The sequence below is a fragment of the Podarcis erhardii genome (genome assembly GCF_964252035.2).
Source record: "Podarcis erhardii genome assembly, chromosome: 10".
Classification (NCBI taxonomy): domain Eukaryota; kingdom Metazoa; phylum Chordata; class Lepidosauria; order Squamata; family Lacertidae; genus Podarcis; species Podarcis erhardii.
Genome location: NC_138500.1, coordinates 23,219,219 through 23,236,336, shown reverse-complemented (window position 1 = coordinate 23,236,336; position 17,118 = coordinate 23,219,219). Strand labels below are relative to the sequence as shown.

General features: G+C 38.8%; 1 protein-coding gene across 3 annotated transcripts in view; it reads right to left on the bottom strand.

Annotated features, from left to right (window-relative positions):
* The window catches only part of KDM7A (lysine demethylase 7A), a 49,890-nt gene that overhangs the window by 19,229 nt on the left and 13,543 nt on the right, over window positions 1-17,118 (bottom strand). For all 3 annotated transcript variants that reach the window (XM_081878429.1, XM_081878430.1, XM_081878428.1), the window contains exons 2-8: window positions 15,257-15,342; window positions 8,900-9,017; window positions 8,008-8,168; window positions 6,909-7,050; window positions 3,583-3,769; window positions 2,474-2,636; window positions 810-897 (exon numbers count right to left, since the gene is read on the bottom strand). In XM_081878429.1, coding sequence (XP_081734555.1) covers window positions 810-897; window positions 2,474-2,636; window positions 3,583-3,769; window positions 6,909-7,050; window positions 8,008-8,168; window positions 8,900-9,017; window positions 15,257-15,342 — 945 coding nt within the window. The remainder of the gene's footprint in view (window positions 1-809; window positions 898-2,473; window positions 2,637-3,582; window positions 3,770-6,908; window positions 7,051-8,007; window positions 8,169-8,899; window positions 9,018-15,256; window positions 15,343-17,118) is intronic.

Sequence of the window (17,118 nt, the reverse complement as noted above, 5' to 3'; positions counted from 1 at the left end):
AATAAACAATTTAGAAGGATTATTTTGTGTGAATATTGATCACTGTTAACTGTGTTCACCTAAATTACCGTATTTTTTGCACCATAACACTCACTTTTTTCCTACTAGAAAGTAAGGGGAAATGTCTGTGCGTGTTAGGAGGGAATGCCTACGGGTGGCATGCCTACGGATTTTCCTCCTCTAAAAACTACGTGCGTGTTATGGTCGGGTGCGTGTTATAGAGCGAAAAATACGGTATATGGTGTGCAGCAAAATGAAGCAGTCCATGACAAACAAGATACATCAAGATTTATAGTCAAGAGTAGTAAGATCAAACTTGACAAAATTGGGCAGAACTTTTGTAAGCTCTGGACTTATCTCTTTTGAAGCTCTGTTGCATATTGAGCTGCGACGTTGGACTTCATAATACTAATATATAAACCCAACTTTAAACAGAAAGAATTCAAGCAACTTATGCCATTATGGTATGCTTACAACAAAAAGTTTACTCTCAAGTAATGCAGGAATTAGAATTTATTTTCCAGTTCCTGAGTTTTGCCTGCCAAATTTCAGTTTGTTCTGATGTAATCTTCCATGTTATCTTGTTTAATTTCAAAGGCAAGTAGAACAGAACAAACTATTCATTTCTATCTGGAAATAATTCCTGCAATATTCAGTCCACCCCTGGCAGAATAGCAGCATTGTCTCTTTAATTAGTGTCTTGTGTCATTTAATCTCATTTAATCAATTATGTATAAACTGAATGACAAAAATATTTTCAAGCTTATGGGAGAAGATACATAATAAAAAGAGAAAGCTCCAATACAAACCTGAGCTGCATGCCAATATTGAGATTGTGCAAAAAGTTTCCTCCAAAAGCCATACAGTCCTGAGAAGTGAGCACAGCATGAATCCAGCCTGAAATGACAGGTAAGTAGAACCTGAGTATCCCTGCTACAAAATATTCCGCATGCCCTACATTTTGGACTTCAACAAAACACAGCATAAGACTGATACTTTGAAGACCTCAAAGATAATATTTTGTAACAATATTGACATCACTAATCATACTGTGTGAAAGACATGCACATCCTATTAAATTGTCTAAGTGTAGCAGTTTGGTGAAGAAAGTGTGTGAAAATGGAGAATCCCAAAATCCAAGCCTCTTCCAGCTCCAGCTGGGAACAAACTGAAGTACCAGGATAAAAGTCAAAAGTGTTTATTTTATCTAACTCAGTCTTGAAACGGAAGTCTATGGCACACTGAATGGAAACACTGTCTAAAAAGTTTAACCCTAGTATCAGAAACCTCCTTAGCTCATATAATTGCAATTTATATTTTTCTTGTGTTAGTTTCTTGCACGGTGTTTAAAAACCGCCCCATGTGTAATCATTAAGTGGTACGTGGAATATAATATCCAATATATATGCTCAAAATAGGTCAGCTAATGCAGCCGGAAATTCTAAAAGACAGCACAGAAGTGGAGGGATGGTCATTGCTTCTCTGGATTTTTTCTCTGGAGCCCTGGAGTTCATTATGTTCTCATTACACCATGACTAGACTTCTACAATACCATCTGTGCTGAGCTCTTGGCTGAAGAATGTGGTTCCCTCTTTCACATTGGGAAGGACATTTTACCAGTAATAAGATCTGCACTGTGTTTGGCAGTTTTTCAGGCACACTTCAAGGTGGTGGTTGTAGCAACCTATAAATCCCTCATATATGTGACCTTGCATACTAAAAGAATTGTCACAAGTCAAGCATGACCATAAGTGACCTCATGGTACTGGCATCAATAAGTCAAGTTTGAAAACGACATAGTGAGATATTCTTGGTGACTATTTCACACTGCTCTCTCCCAAAGGATTTGCTAAATCCCAGTATCAGAGATATGTTTTATTTTGTTGACTAGGGTTGACTAGGGTTACACACTGCACATTAAATTATTTTGCTTTAAAATGTTGCTTTTCAAATAGAACTACCTAAGGCATACTTAGTTTCCTAGTTAAAAATCTTAGAAATCCTTTATTTTTACATTCAAAGTAGACTCAAGTGTGAGAAAAAGAAATTACTCACACTCAGAGGAGTCTAAACCTTGTATGTCTGTGTGAGTCACTGATCTGAACAGGCATCCTCACTTGAAGGAGAAATCCCAGAGCAGCGATTCATGCAGACACTCTTAACAATTCTAAGGACAAGTTGTTCCACTGTGTCATGAGAGATTCAATGTTTCAGCCACACCCATTCAGATTCAGGCACCCAGCAGAGACTGACTGGATGGAGACAAGTCCAGAACAGCGAATCTTTCAGACACAGCAGGCAGCCTCTGAGTGGGAACTTTTAATAATTACTCAACTTCCTTATCCTAAATTGGGTCATAATTGCTAAACACATTAGCACATTTTTTAAAATTGAATTTTAAAGAGTCCTCTGAACACCAGCCACCAAACTCAACAGATATGAGCATGATTATTCCTTGAGGAAAGCATTTTACCTGTGGGAACAAATAAAGTATGTCCTTGCTTCACTACACACTTGTAACACTTGTCAACTTTATCTCCAAAATACACTTCACTCTGGGTGACAGATGAACTCCAAGATTCGTAGATTGCCAAATTTTCATCAGTAGGTTTGATCAAGTAGAATATCTTTTCACCCTATACATAAAAAATATTGAATGAGGTTAAATTTGTCTCTCCTACACAATAAAACTGTGATAGTAGCAATTAAGGACAGGTAGAAGAAGATGATGGGATCAAGCAGGCTTTCCCAAACTGGTGGCCCCGAGATGTTGTTGGACAGCAACTCCAATCAACCCTATTGCAGCCCAACATCATTTTGAGTGCATCAGGTTTGGTAAGTTGGGAATGGGGTATAGGAATGAAAATGCTTAGGTTCCTTCCCAACTGAACATGATAGGCCTAGAAATAATGTTCTGGGCATAGCAAAACAGACAACTCAATAGCATGAAGTTGGAAGAGATCAGTTTTTATTAGCTTTTCCAGCTATCACACCCATTAGTGTTCAGAATAACAATTTTAAAACTCTCAGGCCAATAGTCACAAAATGCCCAGTGTGGTTAAACTTAAAACCTTAATTGAACTAACAGTTTCAACAGTGTCATTCATAACCACCCTGAGACCTTCAGGTATAGGGTAATATGTAAATTCAATTAATAATAATAATAATAATGAGCAAACATGAGCCATTTAGCTCCTACCCAATCATTGTGCTGCTGCATTGTGCTGTATGAAACTGTGGTTTGGCTTAGTGTGTTGTCCAAACCTGGGCTCATGGTTTAGCTCTCCCAGACAAACTGTAAGACACAGGACAAACCTTAGTTACAGCTCACTTTGACTGGAAATATTGCACACAACATTAAGCCAAACCACAATTTAGCGCATTAAAGCAGCAAAATGACTGGGAAGGAGCAAAGCAGACACAATCTCATCTCACATTTCCTCATTTCGGCTAAGCTGTAGTTTAGTTTAGTGTTATGTTGGAACCAGGCTGGTGCATGCAAGAACCCTTCAAAATTATTATTTTTAAACCCATTATGAATACTGTACATGCTATATTTAGAAATCAGCAGTGTTATCTTACCCAGAGAACATGATACCAGACAGAGGTGCCCCCAAAATCAATATGGAAATCTGTGTAGCTATCTTGAACTCCCATTAAGCAGTACTTCTGAACAAAAGGCTTAGGAAAGACTGAATCATCTGGCCAGTAGTTTTCAACCCAAGAAAGTTTTCTGGCGATTTCAGGGACTTCCACTAATTCAGACATCCTTAAAAGAAGAAACAAATACAAGAATAGATAAGAACACAGTGAATGAATTTTAGTGAAGGTACACAGATACAACCAGTGTCTACGACGTTTTTATCTGCACCAATTAAGTACAGTAGCTCTACAGAAGTCAAAAGTGGCGGTGGCGGTTCATATAACCAATTAATATTTAGCATATTCTCAGATGCTACCCTTAAAAGATCAAATGGTACTCATTCATTCCTTCAAACAAAGTTATTTTAGGGTAATTCCTGCTAAGTTTTAGACAAAGGTATCATAATCAAATTACTGTGACCTACTTTACATATCACATTAAACCACAAGATAAAACAAACTGTGGCTTAATGTGAATGAGTGCATGCTACTGTACACTGTTCGAAAGTTCCCAATACACTGCTACCATTGCACAGATTAAACAAGCCCAAATCTTACTTGTTGTGTCAACTAAACCCATTGCTCATTTCCTCCAAACTGCAGGTTGGGATGACACAAGAAGCCAGACTTGGGCTTGCTTCACCTGCAGCATAGCAGAAGCAGTAGGACCCTGGGGAATTTTAAGCAAGGTGGACCTTTATGCTGCTAGTTTACATTCAACCATAGTTGTAAAGTATGGTTGAATATGGACTTCCGGGTTGGCGCCTCCAGGCAATGGCGGAGTTCCTCCGATCGGGAGGAATTTGCTCCGTGGAAATCAGGGTCTGACCGCCACGGCGAAGGCGGAGACCCGCTGAAATCACAGGCGGGAAAAGCTTGTGAACTTGGGATTCGGCTGGCACCTTTTGCGCCTCCCCTACTTGCGGGGAAACCCTGATTTGGGGATCCGGAGCGAAGTGGGGTGAGCGGCGTGGTGCTTTGAATCGACTGCTTCTTTCACGGAGTGAAGCTGCATTGCTGTTGCCAGAGAGCGCTGACTTTTTCCTGTGGACAATTTGACTCTAAACAACTACCCGTGAATAGAATGGAAAATTGGATCTTTAAATTCATTAATTTGGCATCGAAGTGGAAAGGTTTTAAACAGGAAGTCCGCCTTCCCCTTTTGTAAATAGATTGAAGCAAAGACGTTGCAAGTTAAAGCCTTGGAAAGTATCTTGTAAAGGATTAAATCTCCATCGGTTAAAACTGTTAAAAACCCTCCTTGGAAGCAGGAGAAGAGGGGGGAAATTTTGGACTTAGGGAGCCTGCAGGAGAGAGTGAAAAATTAAATTACCACTGCTCTGAATCTGGAAAAGGGCTGCCAGCAGAAATAATGTTTTGGGAGAGTTCATTGACTGTGAACGGACAGCATGTTGACAGATGGCTAAATAAGAGAAATATATTGTTTCCATTGTCCTCTTCTGCGTTCAAAAAGGAGGAAAAGTAATTGAAAATTGAAACTAACTTTATATTTTAAAATGCGCATGAAAGGATCGATACAAGTGGAGACTGTTTCCCTCTAGAGGGAGCTTTTGAAACTGTTACAAGGGTGGGCTTTTTCCAGCTGCAAGATAAGAGCTGTGAGAATTAGAGATTGGCCTTGGACTTTAAGAATGTTGACAGAAGGAGCTTTAGTGACTGTTTTATGTAAGATAAGCTACTCGCTGGAACAGCTTCATAAAAAGACGGATGTTATGAATTCCAAACTTGAGAACTTGGAACAAAAAGTGATAAATTTGGGACAAAAAGTGACCATTAATACAGAAACTGCTCAGGATTTGATACAGGAAACTACTTTGACAGAAACTACTTTGACAGGACAAACTGGGGAGAAGGAGAAAGTTGTGGATGTCGAAAGTGGAAGCCCCAGCCTTTCAGAGGCAAATCGAGGACTATAAGTGGAGGCCTCTTATGAATGAATATAGAAAAAGTCAGAATTTGAAGATTGGAGCCCTGCCTGCACTGGAGAAGGAAGGTTGGATAGACTCTTTCATGCAGGGATTTATTGACCTTTGGGTTCTGAATCTGGGTCAGGAGGTGACTGGAGTTGTGGGGGTCTTTGGATCTGGAGGAGTCTTGAAACATGATTTGAGATATTGTATGGACCTTGGTTCTAGCTGTGGAGAGTTGGCTGGCCTGTCGAGAGGGAATGGAGGCATGGCTGGGTTGGGGCCTCCCCGAGATTTGCTTTTCAGCATTTTCAGCATCAAAGAATATGAAGAAGAATTGCAGAAGGGACTTGGAAAAGATTTAAGAGCCTCGGACAGAAGATCTCCAGGTTGATGAACTATATGGAATGGACAGAAATGATTGGCAGAATCCCAGACCATGGAGAAGAGATGGTGGTAGATGATTGGGAAAGTCTAAAGTTTGTACATAGAAATATTGTAAAATTAATGAGTGTTTGAAAATTGTTGGAATGAAACTTTATGGTTTTAGCAGAAATGCTATAAGGAGTTAAGTATAAATAAGTATTTTTGTATTAATGGAAAATAAGGTTAAAAATATGTTAAGACATTCATAATGATAAAAATAGAGAAAGATGGAAAGGATTTGCTGAAACAAGTAACAGAAGTGGAATACAAAAAGGGAGGTGAGAGGAAGTCGATGAAATAAGGGAATGAAAGATAGACTAATGAAATGAAATGCTATATGGTTTTTTTAAAATTGTTGTTGTTTTGTTTTGTTTAATTTAGTGTTCAGGTTGTGTTTTGTATTGTTTCTTCTTTTGTTCTTTTTTTTTTTTTTGTCTGTTGTAAGTTTGAAAAGTAATAAAGATTATTTTTTAAAAAATGAATATGACATGAGAAGCAGGCCAATTATATTTATAGTGGTACCTCGGGTTAAGTACTTAATTCGTTCCGGAGGTCCATACTTAACCTGAAACTGTTCTTAACCTGACGCACCACTTTAGCTAATGGGGCCTTCTGCTGCTGCCGCACCACTAGAACACGATTTCTGTTCTCATCCTGAAGCAAAGTTCTTAACCTGAAGCAATATTTCTGTATTAACAGAGTCTGTAACCTGAAGCGTATGTAACCTGAAGCATATGTAACCCGAGGTACCACTGTACTTTCATTTGCCAATCTCCATATTGCCAAATGCCAGCCTCCAAGACTGATTTTCCTACTTAATTAGAGCAAGCCTTTAAGAAGCCAGGGAATTATATTGTAATCCACTTCCTGATATAGGATTTCAAAACAAATGTGTAAAAACCATATACTCACTTTGTGTCTGAAAATTCAAGGCTGATCACATTTAATACTTTTGGTCTGTCAGGATTTGTGAAATACTTAACATAATTATGGAGCTTCATTTTACTGTCTGCTTGTCTTGCCACATCAATAACATCTATCACTTTATCACCACCTGTAAAAAAGAAAACAAGGATCACCCATAAACATAACTGAAAGTCACATCTAGGGATTTTGGCAAAATATTGCTTTCTATAACATTTCTAGTGTTCTTAAAAAGGAGTATAGTAATCTAAAAAATAAGCAACAATTAAGTTATATAGAACAAGACATATTTTATTATATTGCAATGCTCTCTTAAGGTAAAAGGAATAACTGTGAAGCACTGAGGAAATTCATAGAAACCTGAAGGTTATCCCTCACTACCCAACAAAGTGATCAGTCTTACCAGCAACCTAGAACTACAATTTCAGAGATAGTGATAATGTAGATATCACACTTTTACTGTTGGAGTAATCTCACTAAATCCGATGTGTAGTCTAAATATAGAGGGTGTCATCTAATGCTGTCTGTGCATGAGCAGAATGGGCCTCAGTACACAAGGGGGCTCTCATTTCCTATCTGAATCCCCCAAAATCTGCCCCTGACAACAGGGAACCCTTCTGGAACAATTTGAAGGAAGCAAGACAGAAGCAAAGAGAAACCTGCTTGCACAACACTGGATCACACATTTAAAAGCTTTCATCTTTGAAATTGTAAAGTGTAGAGAACTCAGCTTAAACTAAATGTTCTCAAACCTTATCACAGTAAAGATACAGGCAAAGAAATGTAATGTCTAAACTTCCAGGTGTGAATATTCATCCTTCCAAAAGGCTGCTTTCGCTTTTTTGTTCTAATTTGAAGGGGCCCTAAAGCTACACACAAGTTGTCCACAAAGTTGCTTGCATTGCACTGACTAAGAGTTGAAATGTTAGTATTCTGCATACCACATTCACAGAGCAGAGTGACAAATTCCATTAGTGACTGCATGCATCAGTTTAGGTAGCCCCACTTCTAATTACAGTAAACGTGGTTTTATTACCATTTTAATTACTGCACATGTTTTTACCCTGTTCTTCATAACAGACCATACCTACGTATCGTTCCACATCCAGAACAGAGAAAGTAGAGGGAGGAAGCCTGAGACCTAGGCCATCTAATTTAGGAACCATAATGGGAACATCAAACCCATGCTTCTCCAGGTATCTTTGTGTCAACTGGCTGCCATGCATTTTCAAAATGATGTCATCAGCACTACAAAAAACAACAATACTTTTTAACATTTGAAAACTAAATGACAGTAAAACCTGAGTATTTAATCACACCTAATCCAGAAGAGCAGCAAGTAATTTCAATGCAATTTCTGAAATTTAAGGCTTTCATTCTCCCTAACAGTTATAACATATAGATACTTAAGCTGGGTGTTTATAGTAGCTTCATTTACTACTACCATTGTAAATCAGCACTGCAACAACTGAAGTCAATAGAATTCTTGCAGTACTGGTATCTCCAGTGTCAGCTGGAAATCTGAATTGTTGCTCTCGTAGTTTAGCTTTGTTTGCATTATGTTGGAGCTATTAATTTGTTTGTTATTTAATAGCCCTGTTTTTATGGATTTTGTAATTCTTGTATACTACTTCTTTGCATATTTTTATTACTTTATTTGATTGTTCCCCATTCTGGGATTGAAAGCATTCAATGAAGGGCAGGTTATAAATACTGAGTCACTTCAGAGAAAAGGGTAGGATATAAATAAATGTAATAATAATAATTTTAATTATAAATACTTCAAATTGTATGAATAATAGTAATTAATATCACCATCACCATTAGATGTCTTAGCCAAAAAGACATTCAGCTGCCCATTATTTTTAGTGTGTTAAAGTTTATGGCTTGAAGACAAAACTGTTGTTTGAAGGAGCTAGAAAAAATGAGAAGACTTTCTGCACCTGCTCTTATATATGTTCTAATGCAACTTATCTTACCTTGGGAAGGAGCGAGCACGTAGCTGTTTAACAAATGTTCTTGTTCCAGCTTGTACTGGCTTGGAACCATCATCAAATTCTGTATAGTCATGTCTGTGCCAGTTCCTTCTCTTCTTCACTAGATAGTAGGGATTAAAACATTAGCTTCTAAAATTAATTGCAACTACCACATTTGTACCTGGCCCTTTCCTCAAGACATTTAAGAGAACTATCCAGTTTTCTCTTTTAAAAATCCCATAAGGAAAGATATGCTTAAACATGCATGGTTGGGTCCAAGGTCACATATGCACATCATACAACTGAAGTACTTGCTTTCTCCAAAAGCTACAGTTCTCAGCACTCTTAACAAGTTACAGTTCACAAGATCCTTTAGGGGAAGCCATGTGCTTTAAATAGTGTGGATTAACCCTAGAGAAGCTTCACAACTAATCAAAGATTTGACCCCAGGTCTCCAAGTCCAAGTATCACATCACCAAACTGGATCTCAGACAGTTTCTGACAAGCTGCCTGCTATTAATTAGTGAATAAATCATCCTCTGCCCTGAATTGAAAAAAAAAACCCATTTATAAATCAGCTGGGTGATGGCATCATTAAAGAAACTAATATAAAGTCTAGACTACATTTACACTCAGAACTGAAGCAATAGAACTCATTTGCATGAAAATTCTATTACGAGCCAAATATTACAATTCATAACATTTTCTTAAAGTTACAGCTGGATAATAGTTCCAGGCTTCATAAACCATAGTTTAATAGTAACAGGAACAAACATTGGGCAGAGTATTCCCTCCCCTTCTTGCTGCATCATTTCTGGCTTATGACTCCTAGCTTATATTTCTGGTCTGTAAACTGCCATAAAGCTTTGGTTGAGACAGAAGAGAAACTCTGGCTTAATACAAGCAAGAAATAAAGTACTGAAGGGAGCAGTGCTAGAAGAGAGGTGCTCAGCTCCAGGGTTTGTTCTCTATTTCAGAAAAAAAACATGCTTGGAACCAGGCCATACTGTACTCTCCAAAGGGAGGACCAAAGTAGCCCTTGCACTACAACTCTCATCATTCCTGGAGCTGATGGGAGCTGTAGTCCAACAACATCTGGGGAGCACCACATTGGCTACTCCTGCTCTACAAGCATTTATAACAATTTGCAGTCCCTTCTTTACTCTAGGATCTCAGCATGGTTTATATGGGGTTCACAATTTTCCATCTGGGGCAAGCTTCTTATTTAAATTCTCTCTCACACTAAAAAGGTATACTGATTTAATTATTTTAGGTGGTGGATATATCTGTAAAAGAAAGATGTTGATTAAAATCCCTAAATTTAGAATTTATATCATTTCTCTAGCCATTCTTAATTCAAGCATTACATTCAGGGAACAGAATTCACTAAATCAGCTCTGTCAGTGGAAGACCTATGCAAGGGCTTCCACTTGCATAAGAATTTTCCCACCTCTTCCACCTGCACCCCCCAAAATTGGTTCAAGTGGAAGGTCAGAAGAACCCTCAGAATAGCACATTGTGGGAGGAGAAGAGGGTTGTTCTATTTGGTAAGTTGAAATGCATGCACAGGTGGAACGATTGGAAGAGTGCAACACTGAATTCCACCTAGTATCTTATTCCTATCTTTCACCTTCCAACTGTCACCATGACAGCACACTTCAAGCATTCAAAAATAATGTGTGAAGCATGCTACAGGCACACCACTCCAGCCCAACCTTTCCATGTTGCGTAGGAAGGTCTGAAAGGGGGGGGGGGTTCCAACCATGCCTAGATGAACATGCTTCAAAGCATGCATTATTTTGAACATCTGAAAGAGTTTACTACTAACTGTATTTATGAAATCTTGTGTCCACTGAAGCTACTGTTCTTTATGGGTTTTTTAAAATAAAAAAATAAATTTAATTCTCCACACTGAGCCGCTGACAGAGTATTAGTAATTTCATCTAGGCATTCTGAACTCATTAAGCTTTCATTGTTTCAAAACCAATGGATTGTATTACTCCAATCAAAGGAGCAGAAGGGCATTACTACAATATATGCTTGACTGTCATCCATCTCTCTCAACACAACTGCAAGTTGCAGTTTACTACTCAGAAGTAGTATGATATCTGAAACTTAAGTTGGAAAACATGTCACGCAGAACTGAAGCATACACCACAAGCGAAACTGCACAGTAATCAAACAGTTTGTGTCCTACTTCATGATAAAAGGGGTTTCAATGGGCCTGGCAACTAAGTTTATGCTTTGCCTGGATCACAGTCTAGAGAAGGTTCAGTGCACACAGGATGGCCGATACACAGAAACCACTTTCAACGGCTCTTTTTAAAAAACAAAACCAAAAACTGGCTTCATACTCCAAAACATTTTATGTGGCAGCTCATCACAAAGACTTGGTACATTTTCTGTATAGCAAATATTAAGAGCCTGGATTATACACGAAAACAGCTTGCTGTAGCAAGGCAGCTGCCATAGGCAACCACTTAAAGGAGACTTCCATGTGGCAGTCGTTTCGTGTGTGCCTTGGGTGTGCATATTTCTGTGCGGAATGATGCATATCATTCTTTCCATGTGTACACACCTGTTTCTTCAAGCTCAGTGACCACTTTGGAAAGCAGCCAATGTTATCTGACAGTTATTAAGGTGGGCAGCTGCACTACAAAAGACACAAGACAAAGCCTCTGATGTAACTGAACTTCTCTATAGAACAAATTGGTATGTGAATTAACAGGCTAGTATTACTTGCCAGTAGTTATAAATTGCATTTTTTTAAAAAGGTAAAGATTACTGTAGTCAAAGTTTTCAATATTTATTCCAACAAATATTAGGCTAGCTTCAATAAGAGAAATAAAAACAAAACAGCAATTCAACAGTATCACACATATGAAAAGATTAAAACAAGAAATCTATTAGAGTCCAGTGTACCTTTGCAATAACTTTCAGAAAGGCAAACATCTCATTTATCCGTAAGTTCAAGGTGGTATAATATATTATAAGCAATTACCCTAAAATTATTTATTAGCCCGAGCTATGAATTTTATACTGCACCTTCTAAAGGACACTTAAGAAAACACATTTTCAAACAGATAAACATTGTAACCTACCCTGAGAAGCAATGTTGAACATTGCTTAATGTTTAATGGGGGTTCAAATAATATTCAGGAATAAATCATAGATAAAAGTCGATGAAGCATTAATTTCAGTTTGTTCCTAAGCTTCATCTTCCAACTGTTAACCTCTCAAAGGGAATTATTTGAGACTTAAACTGGGGAGGGGGTCCGAGGCACACCCACCCAACTCCTCAACTTTCCCAGATTGAGAAGGAAGGCCAGAAGGTAACTTAAGCACATCTGCCTGTCTTAGAAGCTTCCCTGCAGCTTTCCAAATGCAATTCCTCAATGATATTTGAAAGCAGCTAACAGATTCTTTTGCTTTACCATTAGTGACAAAAACTAAATTGAGATTCTTAGGATACTACACAACTACAACTTTTTGGGCAGATCAAGATACGTGAAATCAGGATGATCTATTTATTCAGGATGGATCTATTTCTTATCACAATACAATCACAAAGCAGGCTAAGACTTTCAGTCCTGAACAGAGAGTTTCACCCTGTACCTTCGTCAGGTACAATCAGATTGGCCTGGCAATCACCCTCTAACACAGTGCCATAGAAAGTCCAGTGATCTGCTGATTGGTCTGCTTGGCCTTCTTGCATGGTAAAGGAATCCTCTGTTCTTTGTTGGGTGTGACTGTTTCCTACCAACCGCAACAGGTCCTATATGTGCATGCCAGAGAGCACCAAATCTTAACAGCCATCTGCTAAATGGCTCTAGCATTCTAGAGCCTATTTCAGGGCCTTGAAAGGGACACCAAGCTCACCAGGAAGATTTGGAACAACAGGCCAAGAGGCTGGGAGCTTAACTGATACTCCAATCAAGATTCAGCAAGGAATAACATAGTTAACTTCATACTGGAAATGATGGTATTCTGAGGGTTACTGATTAGACACATTTTACAGAACAAAAGCAAAAAACCACCAAACCTTTGGGAAATTCTGAAATGGATAGCATTGCTAAGATCTAGTAAGTAAAACTCTCCTGAATGAAAGCTCGCCATTTAGAGCTATAGCTCATTCTGAACAAACAGTAAAGAAAACATGATCTAGTACTGCACATTTTAAGAGTGCACTTGGCATTCTAGAACCAGATGATGAAAGGGTTTCACTGTGTGAGCTATTGCTGGAGACAGTAAACTCATTATTTGTTTAGAATAAGAATGTATTATATGTAATCTGTGAACATCAGACTAAAAAGATGCTTCTTCTGTTTCTATAGAAACCCATGCTGAGTTGGTAGAGCACAAGACTTCGTCCCAGTGTTGTGGGTTCAAACCCCCCCTTGGGCAAAAAAATCCTGCATTTCAGGGGGTTGAACCCAAGTGGTCCCTTCCAACTCCATGATTCTATGATCTATGATGCATGTTTCCAAGTCAAAAAACCAGCATTGCCAACACAGGAGATCAGGAGGACCCCACATGCTCACATACTCCTCCACTTCCCTTTCATGTTCAGAGCTGACGCAGCATTATGTCAACTTTCACAAACTGCAGGTAACTCAAATCACAGTTTGCAAAATTCTTAATCACAGTTGCAAACCACAGTTTAGAGCTAAAAGGTATAAGAATACTGGTGCGTTTGGAATGCTGCACCATGGCTAACCCATATAATGCAGTTTATTTGCACAGGTCAGGCTGCTATGCCAGCAGTCTTTTCTCAGTAAAGCAAATATGGCCACTGTCACACCTCCCTTTGTTATATCTGGACTGCAATGCATTCTACAATACCCTTGAAAAGCACTCATATTGCTCCCAATACAAAATGAATGAATGAATTTATTAATACGGTCACAGACCAGCATCACACACACAATATCACAGATCATAAAAATATAAGAAATACAAGGGACAATATGAATATAACAAGGCTCTAAATATAAAAATTAAAATTAATTGTTAGCGTGTCCCCAGTAATTAACATTTAGGGGTTTGAACATTATGGGATACCACTTGCTTCCTGCGGTTGATTGCAGACACACAGAATTTAGCTACATTTAATGTAGTCTTGGGATTCAAGTAGTTTTAAACTATGGTATTCCAATTTTTTCCTGGACTTTTGCAAAACAGGTGTAATAAAAGTCAAACGTATATCCTCATAAAGACGACAACGTAATAGTACATGTGAGGCAGTTTCAACTTCCAACGAACCACAAGGACAGACCCGTACTGTGTAAGGTTTACCCTCAAATCTGCCCTGAAGTAAGGCAGAAGGAAGAACGTTAAATCTGGCGAGGGTAAAAGACCGTCTGTATTTGGGTACCTGAAGACCTGACAGATAGTTAGCTGGAGAGAAACCTCTTCCATAGTCCCTTGTTGCCGGATGTTTGATCATTTCGCTCATGTGGCATTGTAATTCTACGTCCAGGATACGCTGGCGAATTGTAGTCCTAGCTTTCTCGAAGCCTGTTGCTATCAAAGTCTGCTGTGGGATCCCCAAGCCTTTAAGCTTTTCCAGCAGTGGAAATGCAATGAGAATGGCTGAAAATTATTTTACTTTTTTTAGCATACAGTTGTACCTTGGTTGTCGAATAGAATCCGTTCTGGAAGTCCAAAAATGACTTCCAAAAATGTTCAACAACCAAGGCGCAGCTTCCGGTTGGCTGCAGGAGCTTCCTGAACTCAATTGGAAGCCGCAAAAGCAATGTCAGACGTTCGAGTTCCAAAGAATGTTCGCAAACCGGAACACTCACTTCTGGGTTTGCTGTGTTTGGGAGCCAAAATGTTCGAGTTGCAAGGCATTTGAGATCCAAGGTGCGATGATATTACTCCAGTTTTGTTTAATCTGCACTGGCTTTTGGTTTGCTTATATACAGTAGTTACATATAAAAGACCTAAATGATTTGCTACTAGGATTTCTGCAGCACCATCCCCACCCACACAAAACTGCACGTTATCTTACACATAGTTCCATGCCCTGTTGAGCTTCAGAAGTATGGTTACATGGGACATGGGGAATAATCTTTTTGGCCATGGCACCTAAAGATGTGGAACTTCCTCCTTAGGGAACTCTCTCCTCAGTTGTCCTCCTCTTACGGTTTTTGGGCACTCTCTTTATTTCACCAGGTATTTGGCCTATTCTAAGCTTCTTTCTGCCATGTGTAATTAATGGCTTTGCTTTTATATCTGTGTTTTTCATACATGCAAGCCCCCAAAAGGGCCATTTTAAGAACTGAAAGGTGAGGTTTAAATTATTTTTTTAAAACAACAACAACAACAACATGCATCACTGCTTAAATCATTACTTACTCAAGGAGGGTCCATGAAGAACTGCACAATTGGGACAGTGGTACAGATCAATGTCAACAGCATGGTGCTCTTCTACTCTGACACAACTAAAAGAAGAAGAAAAAAAAATCTTCAGGAACTCTTAAGTTGCGAGTGCACCTTTTAAGGAAAATTATCAGAAGTTACATATATAACCTTAGGACAAGTTACAAGTTCTTCTCATCACCAGCTGGGCTGTTCGCAGACAGCTTTTGGGTCATGTGGCCAGCATGACTAAGCCACTTCTGGCGAACCAGATGCAAATTGCAAGTGACCTGTATGCCTAGAATTTAATTATATAGTCAGTAAACTGTAGAGAACTCGTAAATCTTTCACTTATCAAAGTGTAAGGGCATAAATTGAGAGGTAGGTGAATTATCATAAGGACTAGATAACAATCATTTGGCAAAGTTTTATTTGATAATATTGCAGAAAATGCAGCCCGTTATTCAACAAATCTGAACACCACCATTAAACAGGTATATTGTATTCCATAGCAAGCTGTTTTTCCATTAGATTGTAAAACTGCAAACAAACATTGCCTTTCTTTCTTCCTTAGCTCTTTATGTTTTTATGTTGACAGTAAGTATTACTAGAGGTCAAAGCAAGAGTACATTAAGCCAAGTTTTAAAACAGACGGAAAGAGAGAGAGAGAGAGAGAGAGAGAGAGAGAGATAAAAAAGCTTCAGACTTCTGCTGTAACTAAGAAGGAAAAAGTGTGACTGGATACCTCCAATTAACTGAAGACATATCACACACTATTGGATAGTTTCCTTATGCTAATTGGCAATATTATCTTAACCAAATTAATTAAGCACATTAGTACTTCTCTCTGCCCACCCTCCCCAGTTTATCCTCCTTTAGATAAAGTATACTCTTCTCAAAGTGGACGGCTAGTGCAAGATAGAAACCCTCCACCCTGTACCAAATAGCACAGGCGGCTGCCACAAACAGGCCTTGTGCCTGAAGAAAAGGAAATGGTAAAGTGCCTTCTTCCTGGCTTGGCAACAACAGAACACCAATTGACTAATCAGTTGGTGGCAATGAAAGGAAGGAATCATTACACTTGGAGAGGATTCCAAGTTCTTTTCAGCTTAGGAGGTGGTGTATGGAAATTACTAAATCTACTTCCCAATAAAAGCACAGAAGTGCTCTTACTACCTTTCGCCTGGAAACTCACTACTGCAGGAGTTACATCCTTTCTACTTTCTGCTGCAAACCACCACAAATGGGTTGATGTGATCATTTCACAAGGGCAGAAAGAATGAAATATAGTTAGCAACACTTATAAAACACTTATAAAACACTTACTTTCTGTCTCTGTCAAAGGTATGGTATATACAATGGAACCTCGGGTTTTTTAACATAATCCATTCCAGAAGACCGTTCGGCTTCCTAAATATTTGAAAGCTGAAAGTGGAAGCCTCAATACAATAGGGAAACTCAAAAAGGAAGCCGTGAGGCACATTCGGCTTCCGAAAATCGTTTGAAAACCGAAGCAGTTACTTCTGGGTTTTCAGCATTTGAAAGCCAAAACCTACGTCAACAGAGACATTCAACATCCGAGGTTCCACTGTAGTAACAAAAACCAGCAACATATGTTCACTTTCCTTTCACCATACTGCTTTTTTACACCTTCTTCCCTTATACAACCCTCTCTCTAACCCAACTACCAGCATATTTTTTACTGCCTTTTAGAGGAGGGGTGGGAAACCTGTGCATTATTTCACTCCAACTCCCATCAACCAAAGCCAGCATTACCAGAGGGCAGGGATGATGGAAGCTGTACTTCAGCATAATCGGGAGGACCACAGGTTCGCTGCCCCTGCTTTCGAAGTTCAGAT